The sequence below is a fragment of the Leptonotus elevatus genome, chromosome 1, assembly GCF_054856555.1.
Source record: "Leptonotus elevatus isolate MCC_2025b chromosome 1, RoL_Lele_1.0, whole genome shotgun sequence".
NCBI lineage: Eukaryota > Metazoa > Chordata > Actinopteri > Syngnathiformes > Syngnathidae > Leptonotus > Leptonotus elevatus.
The window spans coordinates 44,256,461-44,274,411 of record NC_141239.1 but is presented as its reverse complement, the minus strand read 5'-3'; the positions used below and the strand labels follow the sequence as shown (position 1 = coordinate 44,274,411).

Here is a 17,951-nt window from a genome sequence, read left to right as displayed (position 1 = left end):
AGGGTGTACAATGCCTCTCATCCAAAAGTCAGCCAGAAAAGGCTCCAGATCACCCGTGACCCTAATAAGGGCAAGCAGTATAGAAAGTGGATGATTGACAAACTCAAACTCTTTGACCCTGCTTAAGCTGTTGAGCATTGTGATGAGCATATTGTGTAATGTACTACAGTTTGATTGTTCTGCCATCAATCAATCAAATTTCTTTTAGAGAAAAAAAAAATATTTTTTCCCCCCCGACAACTATACTTGATGAAGGTTCACTCATGGGGGTAGGGTACCTTTTTGCACTTTAGTAGTCCCCCCCCCATACTAAGTCTATGAGGGGAAAATGATAACATCAGTCAAATAAATGTGTTTTAGAATTCCGAGTATTTGAGAGTAAAAAGTTGCTTTTTTTGTTTTTAACCAATACCTAGAGGCTACCCCGATTAGCAGCCCATGTTACCTTGTTGGCATCCAGTTTGCTTTTGTCCACTGGGTTAGAGTCCTTGATTATTTCAACCGCCTCGTCCCCATACCTCTCGGAGTAGAACTCCTGCATGCCAAAGAAATGAATCTTGAGCATCTACACAATTTCAATAGGTTTCGTTAATGATTGGACATGCCTCAAGCCTGTGGGAAATCTCAGCCAGCTTGGTAATTGATGGCTCTTTGTAGACAAATTCCTGCTCATCCAGGTCCCCAAATCGAGAGCCATAAAACCCCACCCGGAAGTAGGTGCCAAACATCCTCTGAACACTGGGGGTGTTGGGAGGGCAAGGAGTCACATTTATTTGAATATACAGTATACAGTATGTAACCTTATTATAAAAAATAATAAAAGGTGAAAGCATCAATGTCACTCACCCGTCAATCACACAGTTGTTGGAACGAGATCAAGCAATGACAAGGACAGAGAATATTGTGAAAATAAAATAAATGAGCAGGCAAGCATTTGGACACATAATAAAGTACTTATTTTCCTGTTGGATACTTCAGACATTCTGTATGCAATAAAGTTTTAAATTAAGCCATTACCTCCCATCCTGAACTCTGCAATGAAATAAAATAAATAAGAACATATCAGAAGAATTCTGAAGGTGAATTTTCTTTTTCTTTTTTTAAAGTGATGCTACCGCTTACTTGGTTGTAGACTTTGTTGAAGGCGTCCTGCAGCTTCCCGTGGACCGAAGCCAGCTTTTTGAAGTCTCGGTTGGCTTCATGAATGGGCAGAAGAATCTTGTACACCTCATTTATGGCCTCATACATGGCAGCCTGGGTTTAAAGCACAAAAGGAAGTTCACGGTTGCACACATGCTGCCCTTAGGTTGTATTAATGTGGCCATGTGTTGTGTTAACACAGCCTGGCAGGCCAGCCTGTCCTTGTAGAATGCTGGTCGCACCATGTTAAAAGAAGCAGCTGCTTGCTCCAGGAGGCCCACCAGGCCTGATTCACTGAAGTATTTTCCAGCACAAATACCCTCCTCCTCTGGTGATAGGACATCATCTGATACGGCTGACTCCTCCAGCACATTGGAGGAAATATTCTGTGTGGCAGGGGGACATGAAATCAGAGTGAGCTTTGCTTTTGGGGGGCACAATTATCTCTCTTTTTCTTGTCCTCTTTCTTAGCACTGACTTGAAAGGTGACACAGCCAATCGGCAGGTAGCGGCAATCCTCCAACATGTTGAGGTATTCCGCCACCAACGCAGCGCTGTGCACAAGACAGTGCGCCGCCTCGGCGTGGTTCCCCCTCTCAGAGTGCTTGCCTGCCATGTTCTGAAGCCACGTAAGGCGCAGGTCTGGGGAGTTTTGGTAGCCCTTTGCAATCCTGGCGAAACCAAGAGTAATTGCAATTAACAGAAAAAAAAGATGAGTTGGATGTACAGTATATTACATTACCTGTACATCAGGTCAACGAGCATTTCAGGATCCTGCTGATGCTCCTTCATCTTCACAGTGTCTGTGAGAATCATGTGCAGGTTAAACGCCAGATCCTGAACCTGTAAGAATGAGTACAATCAAAGTTATGTTTCAAGGGATGTCACCAAGCAGTAGAATGCTCAAAAAATGACTCTCTTCACATACCTGTTCCGGGAATGGGGTGTCACGCAGCTCCACATCCTCCTCGGCGTAAGTCAGGATGGTCTTGAGAGACCGTCGGAGATGTTCCTCATTAAAGTTCTGCGAGGTTCCCACCAACGAGGAAAGTGACATTGTGACCTGCATCTTTACTCGGGCAAAATTCTGCTCCAAAGACAGAAAAAACAAAGGTTCACATGATCTCTGCATAAATGTTTGCTTTATCAGCTTTTTGCTGATTTACGATCCACAACATCTATACTTACATTTCCTATCTCAAAGTTCTGCCTCATGAGTAGGTAAAGCGAAGCAGAGGCATGACTCCTCACAGAGGCAATGCTACTGCTGCAGTGGCGCAGTAGACGAAGGCACAGGTCGGCACAAAGCTCAGTGTCCTCTTCAAACAGCATCTCTGGAAACTTAACAACCCAATATCCCTTTTGCTCAGATTAATTATGCAGCTAAAATTAAATATTTGCTCTAATTAATAAGATGTTTACCAAACACATGGTGCACATACCTTAAATACAAGAGCTCTCTGTGTTGTGAAGCAGTGCTGCAGGAAGAGGGCGCTCTGGTTGCCCGCCATGCTGTGGAGAAGAACTCTAAGCACGCCACCTAACACACTTTCCTTCAGCTCTGATGCCACCACAGTCTGTAAAAGGAAATACAACACATTAACACAAACATATACAGTAATGTGAAGTTAAAGAGAATTGAAGATCAATTTACCTTAACTACTATCTCCAGTGTATCCAGTACTACCAGAGACGCCTCTGTAGAAAGGTTTCCATCCACGAGAGACTCCTGCTCCACTTCAGCCTTAGTCCTGGTTTGAAGTAAAGTTACAAATGATTAGTCCTACGAAAATGTATACCATACTATTTAAATGAAATAGGAACAGAAACCTGCAGTGAGTAGCGAAAATCGGCAAATATTTGACACCCCCACGAAAAGGGTGTGTCACTTTGTACAGATGCCACAAGAGGGCAGTAAAGCACTTAAAATGAAGAGGATCATAAAGCATCAACACCACACATCTGGCATTAGCAAGTTTAAATGGCCACTTCAACCTGAGTAAAAGATTGTTTTATATCAGATGATGGGTTTGTGTGAAACTCAAGCCTTTTATTTAGGGGAAATAAAAACAACGCTTTCAAATGATACTAACAGCATTAATTCACCTTTTGACATTTTAACACAAAAATAAATGTAAGGGAACACAGGTAGATTAGACTATATGGTTGATTAGTAGCTGCATTGGGAGAGAAGCAAAAACAAGCTTTGACTTTCACTGACTGGGTACCAACAAAACATGACATCTTAATCATATATGAATATACAACAACAATACATTATACCTATCAACAACAAGATGGCACCAAACATACTTTTTTTGTTTTGTGTTTGTTTTGGACTGAGCACAAAAACAGCAAATGTGTGAGTTTTTTAGTGGACAATGGAGGATAGGATCCCAAAAAAAAAAAAAAGTACAAATATACAAATGCCGAACTACAAAATGCGGATGTCCGTTGTAGTTTGTCCTTAAGGTAAGTAAAGAACAAACATACTTGTCAACCCTGTCTGTGTTTTGTCTCCAGTGTGTGACGTTCTTTCTCCATCTAACGTTTTCCTGGCTGCCATAGGGACTCCTCTCTAGACGTGTAAGCACATAGCAGTTTCCATGGACACACTTCATAAATGCTCCTGACACATATGCATACTCTGCTGCATTTGCACGCTATCGTTTACCTCGGCAACGGCGCACCATCTCCTGACGAGCGCCGATGGTACCAAGAATGGCCTCCTCCAGACGGGCCTTCATGTCCTGAGACTTCTTAAACGTCAAGCTGTTGATCCTCTCCAGAGTCTTTTTACCCTGCACACACAAGTCATCTGAGAAATTAAGCATTATGGATGTCGTGACGTGGGGCTTGAAGTCTGCTTTTTGTAACCTTGTATTCAAAGCAGGAGATGCAGATATGTAGCAGATCCAGCAGGCGGTTGATTTGCTGCACTGACAGATCTGACACCCAGCGCTCCAGGAGAGTGGAGTCTGAGTTCTTCAGCACCCAAAGGAAGCACACCAGGAGAGTTCGGCTACATTCGGCGGACAGAGAGCTGCCCTGTCGCCCAGCCTGAGGACATACACAGTAGTAACCAAATAAGAGTAAAGATGTCAACAAAAGAAACAATGTGAAAAGAATAGCAATAGTGGTTTTACAAGAGCCGTCTATAGTGTAGCCTCACCACTGTGGGAATTGCAAATTGGTTAACCTTGGCATGCGGCAACGGGGAGCCGGCAATCGCCATGGCAACAGACTGACTGATGGTGCTGCTACCGTCTAGGTCAGCATCGTCAGTGTGGGCATGGCGGACTCGAGACGGCGTGGAGTCTGTAAAGAAATTAAGAGATGCTCTCTCAGGTGCCATAGTGCCAACAATAAAGCTCGTGAATCTTGAGGAGGTGGACATTTTGAACAGATCTGCAAAAAGGGTTTGCTGACCTGAAAAATCATGAAGCTGATACAGGGCCTCCGTGACGATGGGCAGGAGGGGCAAGTAGAGCTGAGCAATGTGGGCTCGGACTTGAGGGTCGCTGAAGCGTGGATCAGAATCGTGGCTGCACAGCAGGGAGTGAACTGCACTGATAGCTTTTTTATGAAGGAAAAAAACTCTGCAGGGGAAAAAGACAATAGTCGTAAGATTAAAAGTAAACCCAAATAATAATTGCTCTTGTTGAGGCAGAAAATCACACGCTACCCTTCCCCTTCAGGATCAAGTATGAGCGCTAGCTCAGTGAGGAGCAGGCCAGATAGGAAGTGCTGTTGCCGAAATGGGACAGAGAGCTCAAACATTGTCGCCACGCCTTGGTCTTGCACCATACTGGAAAATGCTGAACTCTACACATACAACACCAAGGCAAGAAGCAGAATGTCATCATTATCAAACACACTTATTGGTCACTTAGCACGCACATTTAGAGGTCCAAAACAAGAGCTGTAATACAAAAATATATTTATCATATAGGCGACAAGGTGGACTACTTATTTGCACATCCACCTCGCAGTTCTGAGGTTGGGGGTTTGAATTAGGATCTGGACTTCCGCATTGGAGGTAACTACCCCACCCACTACCAAAAACATGCACGCAGTTTCATTGAACATTATTTGTGCATAGGTCTGAACACAAATATTAAATGTTTTTCTGCATGTCCAGGCCTGGATGTAAGTGTACCACCCTCCTCCCACCCTAAGTAAGTTGGGGTAGACGCCAGCTCACCCACTACCCTAATAGGAATACACTATAGAAAATGGAGGGATGGATATTTATAGGATAAATATCGTGGTTGTTAAATTGTAATGGTGTGGAGCGACTTGCAACATATTGCGAGATATTTCACTAATATGTTGCCCCTCTTATATACCAAAATATCAAGAGAAAAGGTTAATACAGTACGATGTACGAGTTAAATCGTGCACCACATACAATGGCAGGACCAATAATAGACATTTCTGTAGCAGTCTCTTCACAGTGACATTTACCAAGGCAAAAATTTTGATCTCACATTAGGTGCAGGTGCACCTATTTCAAATACCTGTGAAGTGGCGGAGGATGTGGAGGGGGAAGGCGACGCAGGAGGGCTAAGAGTGGAGCAGGGCAGATTGAGAATGACGTAGTGTTCATGACTGCAAACGATCCGAATGAAGTCCATCCGCAGAGCGTTCAGAGAGCTAGGATTCTGCGTCATGTGGAACTTGTTGCCAATCTGAGACACAACGTTGTTTCAAAAGCAGCATGACTAATGGCATGGGAACATCTGTATTGAAATACAAGGACGAAGCGCAACGAGGACGGTTTACTTGTTTGTAGTAGGAGCGGATGAGGTTGAACACGAAGCCTCTATCCATGAGAGACAGCAGATCATTAAGGAAAAAGGCCAGATTGCTATTTAACCTCTCCACAAGCTCCACATCCTAAGTGTAAAAAGAAGAGGACAGACAAGTCATAAACAAAAGATAAAACAGACTTTTGTAAGTAAATTTTTCTAGATTCACTCTGCGCCATATACCTTGTGGTATCGGCTGGCAATGTCTGCGCTGATGGCACAAACGAGCGCAGCGATGTCGTCCACAAAGCGGTCCGGGAAGCGCTGACGTCGGGAAATGTCCAATTTTGAGGTGAGGAACAAGTGTTGGGCCATGCTTTTTGTCTGCAAACAACAGCAGCTTTGTGATAATGACAACCTTCCATCTGTGGGAAGAACCCAAACCCAAATGTTTGCCGACCATGAGCTGAAAGAAGAACCAGGCCTGCTGCAGCGCCGCTTCCCTCACATTGGTAGTGCTGACGACCCACTGCAGAGCCAGCTCTTCATGGAGCAGCTAGACGTGGATCGAGACAGAGCAAATTTTAGATAATATAATGTGAAAACCGATGAGCCGGAATTCATGCCAAACAAAGAAATCTTACATTAAGTAGAACAGACGTGTAAAGAATGATGATGAGGATTGTTAATCACACAAAGAGTTTATGAAACACAAAGATTTGATGAATTAGTTTGGTAGACATGTGTTTTACCTTTTTCATAATCTGCCTCGCAGGGACCGAAAATGAGGCCACGCTGTCCAGAAAGGCAGACATGCGATTGTTGCTGCGGTCGTTTGCCTAACTCGCCGTGAGGTGAACGCACATATACACACATACAGATGAGGACACAGTGGGTGTGACAAATGGAAAGACACATGTGGCATGCAAGAACTCAATAAGCGGTTCGGTAAGTGACAGAGAGGATGAGAAAGGCAGGTGGTTGCAGCATGCAGAATGAGAAGCAACCTGTGGAGCACAGAAATAGGAAAGCACTGCTGAGAGATAATCCGCCAGATTAAGGGCTGCACGAAAAATCAAAATAAGATCACTCGTTTGTTTTGTCAAGATGTACAGACGAGAGAGAGCACTTCTAAATCCTTTTTTTTTTTAGTTATGCATTAGGGAACATTATTGCACAATGTCAACGCGCCAAACATCACATTATATGATCAATCCGTTCATGTGGCTGTACACCATACAGCATGATCTTAAATTCCAGAGTCGTGCAGCTCTAAACCGCGATGGAAGCGGGTGGGGAACTTTAAGAGGGCTTCTGCACCTGCTTTAGCTCAAAGCTGGAGTTGGGGTTCCGGCGTAACACAGATCTGGAGCCCCCGGGGGCACAAGCAGAGTTTACCCAGGAGTGGGAGCGATCAATGCCCTGACAAGAATATACACGCGCAGACAGTGTGGTAAGAGGCAAGGACACAGTGAATAATTGTTTGATAATTGCCATAAAAGCGAAAATTGGGGAACTATACATAGCAAATGAAAGTAAAGAAGAGGGAAACAAAGACTGGAGCTATACAAAAAGCAAAGAAGCACAAAGTGTAATTGACATTAAACAACATAATTGCTAATTGACTCTGCTGGAAAGAATTGAGGCAAAACAGAACAGTAATTGCAGCATAACAGACTTATAATTCCACAAAACAGGCACTGAAAACATGACAAGCATAAAATATATAGTTTTCTTTTAAATATATAAACAAATACATTGTGGCAACAAAGAAATGAGTCATAGACAAAACAAACTATGGGACATAATAAATGTAAAATAAGGTTTAAACTGGGTCTCAAGAAATAAAGACCAAAGAAAAGTGAAGTACCTTGCTGCCGATGATCCTTTGCACTTCTTCATCAGGAGAAACCGGAGTGCTGGCCAAGTCAGGGTCGGAGTTGCTGATACTTTTCGAGCGAGCCAAGTTAAGGCTGGTCGGACGGCCCGTCGCTCGAGAGAAGGTGGCATACTGCAAAGGCATCTCATAGGACAGAGTGCCAGCTGCTGGCAGATATGGCGGGAAAAGATGTGTCACTGGGCTGATGAGAATGAGCAGGCAGTTGTGTCCAATGATATGACGCTCGCTATTTTTTCCCCCTTGGATTTAACAGCTTACTTGGCGGCGGCATTGCTGGCTCAGCAATTGGCAGGCGGAAGCAGTAATGGATGTAGGAGGCCAGCAGGTTGTTGCGTCCATGCTGGTCCTGGTTACCCTCCAGGTTTTTGTGGATCTGGTTAACCAAAAGAGCCATGGCTTCAAAGGCAGCGCGGCCAAGATTTACTGTGGATGAGCCAAGAACAATATTTAAAGTGGCGGTGTGATAAATTGCAACCATGACTCCCATGAAAACAAAAATCTGTGTAATCAGAGTTCGAAGTTAACACATGCTCACCAATTTGACCTGCGATGACCGGAGGGTAGATGATGAGCTGAATGAGTTTGTTGAGCAGCTGGTGTAGGAACCTGACACAGGTGTCCAGCAGTGCCCCCCTCAGTGCGGCCATGCTGGCCTTAAGCTCGCCCTCCATGTTGGCCTCGGTGATGATAACGTCTTTGAGGCGGAAAGGGAAGGAGTATTCCTCCAGTACATACACTAAAGTAAAGAACTTGTCCAGGTGGGGGTCCTGGGGGATATATTAGAGTTTTGATATTTTCAGAAGACACACATTTAATCTTGTGCACCTCAATCAAACCCACATTTAGATTTATAATTGTTTATCATCTGAAACAAAACCAAATAAACAAGTTTTGCTAGAGACTAGTCCAGGGTGACCCTAATTCAGCCAAATTAGCAACTCTAATCAGGACAAGCACAATAGAAATTGGGATGACTGATGCAAATCAATTCACGCAAATACATTACGGTGAGCATTTGAGAGCTAAATCATGTGTGTGTAACAGTTCTTCTGAAGTTTTACTTGTTTAGAACTGGATGGCAGGCTGGATCAAATCCTCTAGCGGGCTGTTGTTTCCTCACCATGGGACTACAAATTTCCCACTACTTGTAGATAGAGAAACAGCACTCACAAACAGTGCTTTCATCCACTTGTGTATGAGAATGTATGATAAGATCCGGTCATGTCATGGGCCACGTCATCATTAAGTTCAACACTTGATTTACAAAGCTATTACTGAGAAAGGCAAATACTGTTTTATATATGCCTTACATGTACTTTATGTGGCAACTTGGCAAGTTTAATTTCTACTCAACCTATCATTTAATATTTTACGTAGGAGGCGAGGAGCGGAGGAACAAAACACTGTGAGGATTACAATTCTGAAAGCAAATACTCCGTTTGATCAATTTTCAATAAACAAATAGAAATTGTGACACCCACACTCATTTGCTGGCAATAAGCAGCAATCCTAACTTCAAGGCTTCAGAGAGGAGTCAGACTCAATTCTGCTGCCAACTTCCTTCAAAAGTGCTGACTAGAAACCCCATGCATGTTTCATGCTCACAAGCCCAGTAAAAACAGAAACAGAATGATAAAATATGCAAAGATTGGAGGCACATTGGCATAGATGTTTCAGTACCTGTGTGTGCACTGAGGACGTTGCTGTCAACTCCACATTGAACACGCCTTTGTGATTATCCACCCACTTCATGCCTGGCAGCTGAACCTGCCAGGGTGACATGTGACCCATTTAACTCAGTCAACTTGCAAACTGAGTTTTTGTCGTGACATTCGTTATTCTAATGTAGTCAAATCCACTCACGTCAGGGGTGAGCACAGAGTAGCTGGGCGGGGGCTTCTCTACAGAGACGGGCAAACTGAAGGAGCCCGTGCGTAGTCGGCCGTGCTGCATTAGAGGGATCCACTGTCAGTAGAAAGGGAAGGAGATCCGTGTCTTACTGACGGCCAGACTACAGAGGGAGTTATCAAACAGTATACTGAGTGTGGGTTGAAGTTTCTCACAGTATAGCCCACGGGGGTCTCCAGAGGAGTGTTCTGTTTGGTTTGGCAGCTGATGTGGTAAAAGGTAAAGAGAAGATGGTGGTTGTCTGTGAGGTTGGCAGGAATTTTCAGCTTCATCTCCTCGTAGAACTCGGGAGACCTGAGGGAGGAGGGGCAAGAGTTAAATACTCATCTTAACCAGCGAACTCTGAAGGGAATTCAGCAGGCTGGAGGAGGGATGTTTAAGAAACATGAAGGAAGGGAATACTACTTGTTGTGGTAGATGATGGGGGTGAATGCCTCTTTTGTGAACTCAGCACAACTCGACTTCCCAAAGATGACCTGCACAAACACACAACAACAGTAGAATACTTTTAAAGATCAATAGATGCCACACATCAAAAAGCATCATCAGCCAAGCATCTTAAGAACAATACATGTTCCAGTTCAACTCACTGTCAGAAAAGTGTGTGTTTATTTTTGTGGGTGGTGTAAAACTGAAATACGTCACAATGCAATCCCCAATATATTGTCTTTTAGCTAAATATACTCATCAAAATTGTAAATTTGTACAATATACCTAATTGTGTGAAAAAGGAGTTTATACCTGCATGTCCCATTTTATTATGCCAGCTACAGCTAAAACAACAACTCACCGGCAAAGTAGGTTCTTACACAGGTTTGAAATGGTGCATACTTAAAAGGACAAAGATCCTCTCTTCTAAGTAAAGGGGTTCAAATACAAGTTTATGCGTCAAGTAAACTAATCCATCTTCACACAGCTCACTAAATGTCGCTGAACGTTCCTTCATCAGACCCTTTTTCTCCGCTTTGAAGATCTTCCACAAAAGACATTTATATAATATTTCACCGCCCCGCGGCTGTTCTTTGCCATGGGTATTACATTGTCTACCGTCACAGAGAAAAGCAGTGACTCACCGGCAAAGCTTGGCTGGGGTCCTCCGTCGCCATGAACTCAACTTTCACGGCAATGTTCCTCACCGAGCCCTGGCGGCTGCTGAAGTTCAGACTCTGCGGGTAAACGTAGAGCAGGTTCCTGATCGGCAAAGAGATAAGGCAGATGGCAAAGATTTTTTAATACAAAGAGAAGTTGCAAAACATTGATTGAATGCAAACAACATTCTGCAAAACACACTATAGCAGTGTGACCTAGAATTGGCTGCAATTGGTGAAAGTGACCCTACACTGGGCCACTTCAAACATTCGAGGTAACTTCAGGTCACATATTAAAACAGCTGATTTTGCACCACCCCCACCATTTAGACATTAATTTCAAATTAGATACACAAAACCTCTTTTTGTGACTCAAAATTTTTTAATAAATAAAAATGATCATGTTTGCGACTCATCTCTAGTATGTGAGAGGTTGCATTTTAAGGAAGGTCACTAAGACCAAGGATCGAACCACAACTGAGTTAATGTTTTACCAATTCTTGCATGTACACATCAAATATAAGGCTCGTCAACTGCCCTCACGCTTGCTTCATCTTCCAGTCGGTATCTCAGCGAGACATGTCCACAAATGCTGAATGTTTATTGTACTGGTTGTCTCACTGTGAAATCAGGACATTGTCCTTGAGTAGATAAATTTAAGTCGGGAGAAAAGTCACCGCCTTTTGAAAGAAAGTGAAAGCGAAGATAAAGCTTCATTGAGTCTGCAGGTGAATGCTATCAAACGGGATGATCTGGAGCTTGTGCATGCTTTATTTGGCCGGCGGACTCGGAGCCGTTCACACAGGTCCCGTCAAGCGGCTGGGCAAGACTGCAAACATAGTTGCCCCCCGGGAGGACGTCAACGTGCTTGTGTATGGCGTCATTCAGTTGGGCGAGTCGCTCAACAATGTGTATGAAAGCACCGAGGTAAAGGTGGCTAACATCCTGATGGCTTTGAAGCAGCACGAGGGTGCCCTCAAGCAGCTCACGAAACAGACGGCGCAGGCCGGCGAGGTGGAGAAACAGATTAAAGGAGTGATACAGCTGCTGCAGGTAAGCAAACACAAGATTGTGTTCATGCCGTTACAGTAAATGGTCATTATAACATGTGAGAAGGCAAAACAGCATGACGCTCAAGATAAAACCAGATCATGGATGTGTATATCAGACAGCTGCGCAGACATAACAAAGTCCCTTTACCGCTTGTTGAACTTGTGTTTTGGCAATTTAGTCTTAATCTGGACTAAAAGAAATGAGCTCACTGGGAAATTCATTGAATGGTCCTTAACCTATTTAATGAGACTGAATACAAATGCTGTATTAGAAATTCTGCATTTACATAGATATTAATGGTCAATTCTGACTGATGCTCTTTGAGGTGGTGTAAAGCTGCAACGCATCATACGGTGAGATAATTCTAATAATTGAGGTAAATTATTTATTTAGCTACTGTGAATGGCTCACAACCAGATCAGGGTTCGGTGGGATAGGGTCCAGCTCACCAGCAACCCTAATGAAGATAGGTTATAATAGATGGGACTTACTTAGCTACAGTGGGGTAAAAAGGTATTTGGTCAAAATCCAATAGGAAGTATATGGGGAAACTGGCCAAATACTTTTTGCCCCACTGTACATTTATGGGGCTAAGTTTTTAAAAATAGATATATAAATACGCATTACAGTTGTAGATAATACATAGGGCAACAACATTCATTTTTTTCCCCTTTTACTTTTTGGGGCAATTAGTGAGAATTTATGGAAATGGGAATGAACCAATATTTTATTCAACTGTAGACTGGCTCTCAATAGGGAAGTTAAAAATAATTTGTAAAAATACATTTTCGCATAATCCTGATCAGAACAATCAGATTTCATGAACAGTTGAATACCTACTTTATACAATTTATCACTCAAGTGCACCTAGAATAAGAATCACAACAGAAACTTTCCACCCCTTTGCAACTCAAATGCTACACATCGTTTAATCAAAACATCTGACAAATTTTTAAAGGCAGGATTTTTGATTCAGCTCTTGGAATGTTTGTCATTTCGATTGTGAAGGTGACCGACCTAATGTTGTCAAAGGTGATAATACATGCAGATGCTCTTTTGGTAGGACCAGACGTTCAAGCAAGAGACTCAGACCAGGATGACTGAGGGTCAGCTAACCGACATTGAGCGGGAAGAGGAGGCACTTCGGACAAAAGTGAAACGCTTAGAGGCCTTCTTGAACAGCACATTCCCCACTAGTATCAAAGCGCTGCAGGTAAGCTGAACTTTTCCTGTCACACTTACCAGGCAGCATTTTGTAAGTGGAGTGGGACTCACCGCAACGCTTATCTTTATTGGCTTCACTGATTTTAGGAGAAAGCTGCCTTTAATGCTAGTATCTTGAAAGGTCTGCAGCATTTGACCCAGTTTCAAAAGCAGAAGATTGACAAGCACGCAGAGCAGCTCTCCACACTGCAGAGAATGGTGAGTCGCAAAACAAACGTGCGTCTGCATTGTCATTAGGCTTCATTTGGTTTTGTTTCTCATCTTCCAGAGTGAAGCGCTATGAAATTTCAAAGGATGATCATCGTCATCAGCACTGACCACCCACAGCACTCCCGTTCACCAGTGCAATGCTATAAATGTCACACTATCAATGCTCTTTGTTGTTGTTTCTCATGCAAGACTACAGTATGTATTTTGCTTGCTGTACAGTACATTTAAGTATTAAAAACGTTATATTTAAAATATTTGTATTTACTTTGATGCAAAAAGATGATTTTAATAGCACTTTAAATTGAGAATCTCCTTCCCACACAAAATATAACAAAGTGAAGTGATTGATTGGTTAAATACAAAGGGGAATGTGGTGTGACTTCTTTGTGCTAAAGCAATGCTGCTCACCTGTAGGTGGTATGCGGCGTGTATACATAGCGAGCAGGAAATTCCAGCACTTCTTTGGTGGGGCGAACCCGCAGGTCCGGGTAGGGCTTTACATGGAGTAGATCGGGTGACAGGCAGTAATGAGGTGAGTCTGGTGCTGGCGAGATGTCGATTTTCAACTGAGCTGTGTACAAAAACGAGAGACAACGAGAAATGAGACCTTGTTCACTGAATTAATTCAGGAAATAATTGCATAAAAAACTCCTTTCAAAGTTCACCTGTGACAGGCCTTAGTCGCCGCAGGACAGAGGACGGTCTCCGCATGTCTGCCAGAAACTTGTATAAATCTTCATCACTCAGCCTGTCCCCTTCCTTCATTAAGCATCACAATTGGGACTCAGGGTGGAGCAATGGCAAGAAACAACCTCAATGATAATGGTGGTAGCACCAGTAATACTTAACTGTTGTAATTATTGACAAATATATTAACATGATTATAACATTTTCATTTTTTTTTGTTAACTGTAATGTCTGACAGCCTACAAAAAGGTCCCAGTACTGGGGGCCCTCAGATTACCACAAAATTCTGTTCTGAATTTCTAGTACATAAGTGGGAACGCTCCATAGTCTAACTTTTGTTGGAAATCTTCCATGGGAATTAGTTGTGATGTACGAGAATAAACCAGGTTGGCTCTCAATAGGGCACTTAATTATAGTTGGAGAAATTTCATGTTAGCATAATTCTGACAGTAAAATGTCAGATATCATTAGAGTGGTAGATTTCTTCTTTTTTTTTGCCTTTTTGCTTTGCCAAGAGCCAAAATGTGAGGCAGGAGCATGCTTCAGCTTTTTAGCCACTAAAGGGAAGTGAAAAAAACTTTTTTTTTTTACATTTTGTAATTCCCTCACATGTGGGCAAGGAGCTCTATTCTAGATATAGTAAGAAGTGTTGCTGTGTGATGCCATATTCTTTATGCTGCATGGCATTTGTAATCTTGAAATATTTGAACCGTTGTGAACCATTGATTCACTGTAGAAAGACCAGCATGACTGTGACATTGCAGTATACTCTGCCACTTGAGAAAGGAAAAAAATAAGGACAAAAATAACATTTACCCATAGCACACTGCAATTTTGACCCTGAGAGACTTTTCTTTTTTTTTTTACTTTATGATTGTAAACCGCCCCCCCCTTTTTTTTAAACATGTTTTACTCCATTTTGAATTCTGTCTTGTTATGTGTGAAATCAAATAAAGTTCTTTAAAAATCGCAGTATGTCCCAAATAATCAAATTAGTGAACCTGTTTGAAGAAGTTGGTGACAGTCAGCGTTGCTGGACGGAAAGTGGCAAAGTTACACATGTCATCACCAACACTCATTCGCTCGAATCCCTTCTTCTTCCTCTCATTCCACGTGCCGTGGCCTTTGCGCTCTGGCAGAAGGGAGAGAAAACTCGCTGATGCAAGAGAGCGCATGTTGGATATCTGATCCCAACACGTAATGTCTGGTGCATTACCAGAGTCCGAGTCGGGGTCCAAGCGGTCCAGACTTCCTACACTACTGACTATGTTGAGAAGGTGAATGGCCGTCCATGCAAAAGGCATGCGGAAGCATCCAAGACGACTGCAAGACTGCTCTGCCTGCAAACGCAGTTTCTCCAGCTTCTCCTTGTGCTGTATGCAGACAGAAGTAGTCATTACATAACACAAAATTGAAAGTGATCCCAAAAAAAGCCTACAGTATTTGCCAACGCCAGTCCGTTGGTAAATATTGCCTTCAGAGACAGAATTGAGCAACAGGACAGTAAAAGCATCCCACGTTGTTACTGGTTGCAGTTTATGACCTCTGCACAGCATACATTACCTTAGAAGAGTCTGATTCTTTCATGACCATGTAGGGTTCACAGCACTCTCCGATGTCACCTTGCTGAAGAACCTTCTCAAGCTGCAAGAGCAGAAGCATTCATAATCAACACTCACAGAGAATGTCATTGGAGGAGACACTTCAAACACCTCATAAAAGGGCAAATGAGCTCATTCATGAGCCCATGATAGAACTGTCAGTATCAATTCACATTGGTCTATATAATTATACCCCCCCCCCCCAATCCCTTTACCTTAATGACCAAGAAGATATCAGCGGATGGGTATGTGATGGAAAATATGGCCGAGCGTGCCAGAGTGGAAATGGCAATGTGAGGCGTATGCGGCTTCAGCAGGCTTTTCATCTGATCCGAGTTCAGGTCGAAGTAGAAATTCTCGGAAATCTGTCAGGGGAAGAATCGATCGAGATATGCGGGAATGGTTGGAGGGAAGAGATGGGAAAACTGGAATAAAAATGCACATTGAGGAGATGTAATTGAGTTCTAAATTAAACCACAGGCTCACTTGGGCCTTTTAGGGCAGGGCCAAATTCAATAAGGCCAAGCATGATCTCAGTGTTTTACCAAATTAATGCAATTCTCCTGATAAAATACGATTGTACCTTTTTCTTTTCCTTGACATCATACAGGGCGAGCGACCCGAATATTGGCTCGATTTCAATCTCAAATCTGAAAACATAAATATCTCTTTAATAAATGACAACGGCGAAGCTTGCTGGACCGCAAATGTCACTCACTTGAGAGAGAGACACTTGACCATGATTCTCTGGCCACAATGTTCTTTGGGCACTTCAGGGACAGAGCATCGCTCCACGGCCTCGTCCTGAAAAAAAAACAAAAACAAGCATGCACGCACACACACACGCACACGCACACAAAGGCCCGTGTCAAGGCAGCAGACAGGACAATAAAAAGGAGAGTGGTTGGAATGAGCAAAAAAACAACATAGTGGAAAGCAAACACTAGATGGGGTGAGGATGTTTAAAATAGCAATTTGAGCAGTGGTCCCAGCCACAAACACACTGAATAAATTAGAATACCATGAAAAAGTGTATTTATTTCAGTAGCTTAGTTTAACAAGTCAAACGCCTATTATAGACTCATTGAACAAATGGGAAAATAGTTTTCAGAAAGCCAACTCAAAACTTTTCTTTGAAATATAATTGTGATTATTTTTCGCCATTGTAACAACCTCGGGGAACAGAGTAGTAGTTCTTCCCTCCATTCCGTTTCAAAGCCGTCAAAACCTTCAACATCCTCATTGTCTACAAACATATGTCTTAACAATATATCGCTGTCAACTGGTTCCATTCATTCAAAGTCCTCCAGCGCCATTCACTGTCATTTATATCATAACTCCCGCAAATCTGCGTCAGCCATCAATGCTCGAATAACATTCCAGGACATGCTACGAGGCCCACATCACCCTCATGTGTATATTCCGATGCATTTCATCAGCTAAGAGGCAGATAATTGGTCAAAACAAAATGACGATTTTATCCGCTTTCCCGGCTTTAAAGGTAGAAAAGCGCTACAGCGCTCCCGGCTCTAGTGGCAGAAACACGGTAATGCGCTCCCAGCCAAATTTTGTGCATTCAGCTATATTTACCATTTTGTGTTGGCAAAATCAAGTTTCTCTTGCTTCGATAAAAACATGTTCCTCAAGATCAATGTCCCAAAAGTTAACAATAACACAAACCTCATCGGGGGGAGGGTAGAGACCCAACAGGTCACTATGGCGCCCCTGCAGGCGAGCCTCTGTGTTGTTGCAGTCCATGTCCTCAGGCCCCGTGCGCTCCAGCACGGATGGCAGGAGCACATCAGGGGCCGAGTTCTTCAGGTCAAAGATACTGGACGCCCAGCTTCCTCGCGGCGTCTCATCGATGGAAGTGGACCGCCGCTTTGCGTCATCCTAATGAGGAGGGGGGCGAGGGGTGACATCATGTGTTATTGTTTCAGCTCAAGCACTCGCTGCAGATGTTGAAAGACGAGGTGAGCAATGTGATTGGGCTCCAATTTCTTTTCCTTTATTCATGCAGACTTCAGTCAGTTCATGTGACCGGTACCTAGCTTTAGTATAGTATATCACATCATTAGGTACACCTGAACAATCCAATGAGAGCCGCCTCAAAATTTCTGCTTTGGTTTTGTAGATAACAATCAGACTCAATCATTTGTTTTAAGATATTTTAGGTACATGCACCATAAAAATACTATTGCGCAGAGCATCCAGGCTTCAACGATAACGAGATTAGCTGCTCCCATGCTGTAGTAATCCTACTTGTCCAATATTGCAGATGGAAACAGGCAGATGGAAACTAAAGACATGGTGCATAATACTGTAAGTCTGCTTTAAATTAACAGTTCAAAAGTGAGAATGTTATATTAGTGAGCACATAGTTTTGCTC

General features: G+C 43.0%; 2 protein-coding genes across 4 annotated transcripts in view; one reads left to right on the top strand and one right to left on the bottom strand.

Moving 5' to 3' along the window:
* dock6 (dedicator of cytokinesis 6) overlaps positions 1 to 17,951 on the bottom strand; it is a 29,655-nt gene that overhangs the window by 6,114 nt on the left and 5,590 nt on the right. The window contains exons 6-45 of one of the 3 annotated variants that reach the window (XM_086073285.1): positions 17,243 to 17,455; positions 16,281 to 16,366; positions 16,146 to 16,212; positions 15,778 to 15,927; positions 15,525 to 15,605; positions 15,178 to 15,334; positions 14,963 to 15,093; positions 13,940 to 14,033; positions 13,683 to 13,845; positions 10,773 to 10,890; positions 10,105 to 10,175; positions 9,855 to 9,993; positions 9,655 to 9,756; positions 9,472 to 9,558; positions 8,327 to 8,558; positions 8,050 to 8,214; positions 7,762 to 7,937; positions 7,212 to 7,313; positions 6,644 to 6,730; positions 6,352 to 6,447; positions 6,135 to 6,275; positions 5,926 to 6,039; positions 5,661 to 5,831; positions 4,826 to 4,965; positions 4,570 to 4,739; positions 4,313 to 4,458; positions 4,018 to 4,200; positions 3,815 to 3,941; positions 3,634 to 3,718; positions 2,795 to 2,891; positions 2,583 to 2,717; positions 2,329 to 2,481; positions 2,069 to 2,227; positions 1,883 to 1,983; positions 1,619 to 1,811; positions 1,383 to 1,526; positions 1,123 to 1,254; positions 1,018 to 1,032; positions 606 to 731; positions 446 to 535 (exon numbers count right to left, since the gene is read on the bottom strand). In XM_086073285.1, the coding sequence (XP_085929411.1) occupies positions 446 to 535; positions 606 to 731; positions 1,018 to 1,032; positions 1,123 to 1,254; positions 1,383 to 1,526; positions 1,619 to 1,811; positions 1,883 to 1,983; positions 2,069 to 2,227; positions 2,329 to 2,481; positions 2,583 to 2,717; positions 2,795 to 2,891; positions 3,634 to 3,718; positions 3,815 to 3,941; positions 4,018 to 4,200; positions 4,313 to 4,458; positions 4,570 to 4,739; positions 4,826 to 4,965; positions 5,661 to 5,831; positions 5,926 to 6,039; positions 6,135 to 6,275; positions 6,352 to 6,447; positions 6,644 to 6,730; positions 7,212 to 7,313; positions 7,762 to 7,937; positions 8,050 to 8,214; positions 8,327 to 8,558; positions 9,472 to 9,558; positions 9,655 to 9,756; positions 9,855 to 9,993; positions 10,105 to 10,175; positions 10,773 to 10,890; positions 13,683 to 13,845; positions 13,940 to 14,033; positions 14,963 to 15,093; positions 15,178 to 15,334; positions 15,525 to 15,605; positions 15,778 to 15,927; positions 16,146 to 16,212; positions 16,281 to 16,366; positions 17,243 to 17,455 (5,139 nt within the window). The remainder of the gene's footprint in view (positions 1 to 445; positions 536 to 605; positions 732 to 1,017; positions 1,033 to 1,122; positions 1,255 to 1,382; positions 1,527 to 1,618; positions 1,812 to 1,882; positions 1,984 to 2,068; positions 2,228 to 2,328; positions 2,482 to 2,582; positions 2,718 to 2,794; positions 2,892 to 3,633; positions 3,719 to 3,814; positions 3,942 to 4,017; positions 4,201 to 4,312; positions 4,459 to 4,569; positions 4,740 to 4,825; positions 4,966 to 5,660; positions 5,832 to 5,925; positions 6,040 to 6,134; positions 6,276 to 6,351; positions 6,448 to 6,643; positions 6,731 to 7,211; positions 7,314 to 7,761; positions 7,938 to 8,049; positions 8,215 to 8,326; positions 8,559 to 9,471; positions 9,559 to 9,654; positions 9,757 to 9,854; positions 9,994 to 10,104; positions 10,176 to 10,772; positions 10,891 to 13,682; positions 13,846 to 13,939; positions 14,034 to 14,962; positions 15,094 to 15,177; positions 15,335 to 15,524; positions 15,606 to 15,777; positions 15,928 to 16,145; positions 16,213 to 16,280; positions 16,367 to 17,242; positions 17,456 to 17,951) is intronic. The other 2 variants (XM_086073377.1, XM_086073465.1) reach the window with 2 other exon arrangements.
* angptl8 (angiopoietin like 8) lies at positions 11,357 to 14,838 on the top strand. The gene is made up of 4 exons (XM_086073597.1): positions 11,357 to 11,840; positions 12,904 to 13,053; positions 13,152 to 13,262; positions 13,333 to 14,838. The coding sequence occupies exons 1-4, from the start codon at positions 11,520 to 11,522 to the stop codon at positions 13,345 to 13,347; spliced, it is 597 nt and encodes a 198-aa protein (XP_085929723.1). The 5' UTR covers positions 11,357 to 11,519; the 3' UTR covers positions 13,348 to 14,838.

Excerpts from the sequence above, each read along its gene's own strand:
- angptl8 (XM_086073597.1), top strand. The coding sequence starts at position 11,520 with ATGCTATCAAACGGGATGATCTGGAGCTTGTGCATGCTTTATTTGGCC. Across the intron at positions 11,841-12,903 it reads GAGTGATACAGCTGCTGCAG|GACCAGACGTTCAAGCAAGA; the intron begins GTAAGCAAACAC and ends CTCTTTTGGTAG. Across the intron at positions 13,054-13,151 it reads CTAGTATCAAAGCGCTGCAG|GAGAAAGCTGCCTTTAATGC; the intron begins GTAAGCTGAACT and ends CACTGATTTTAG.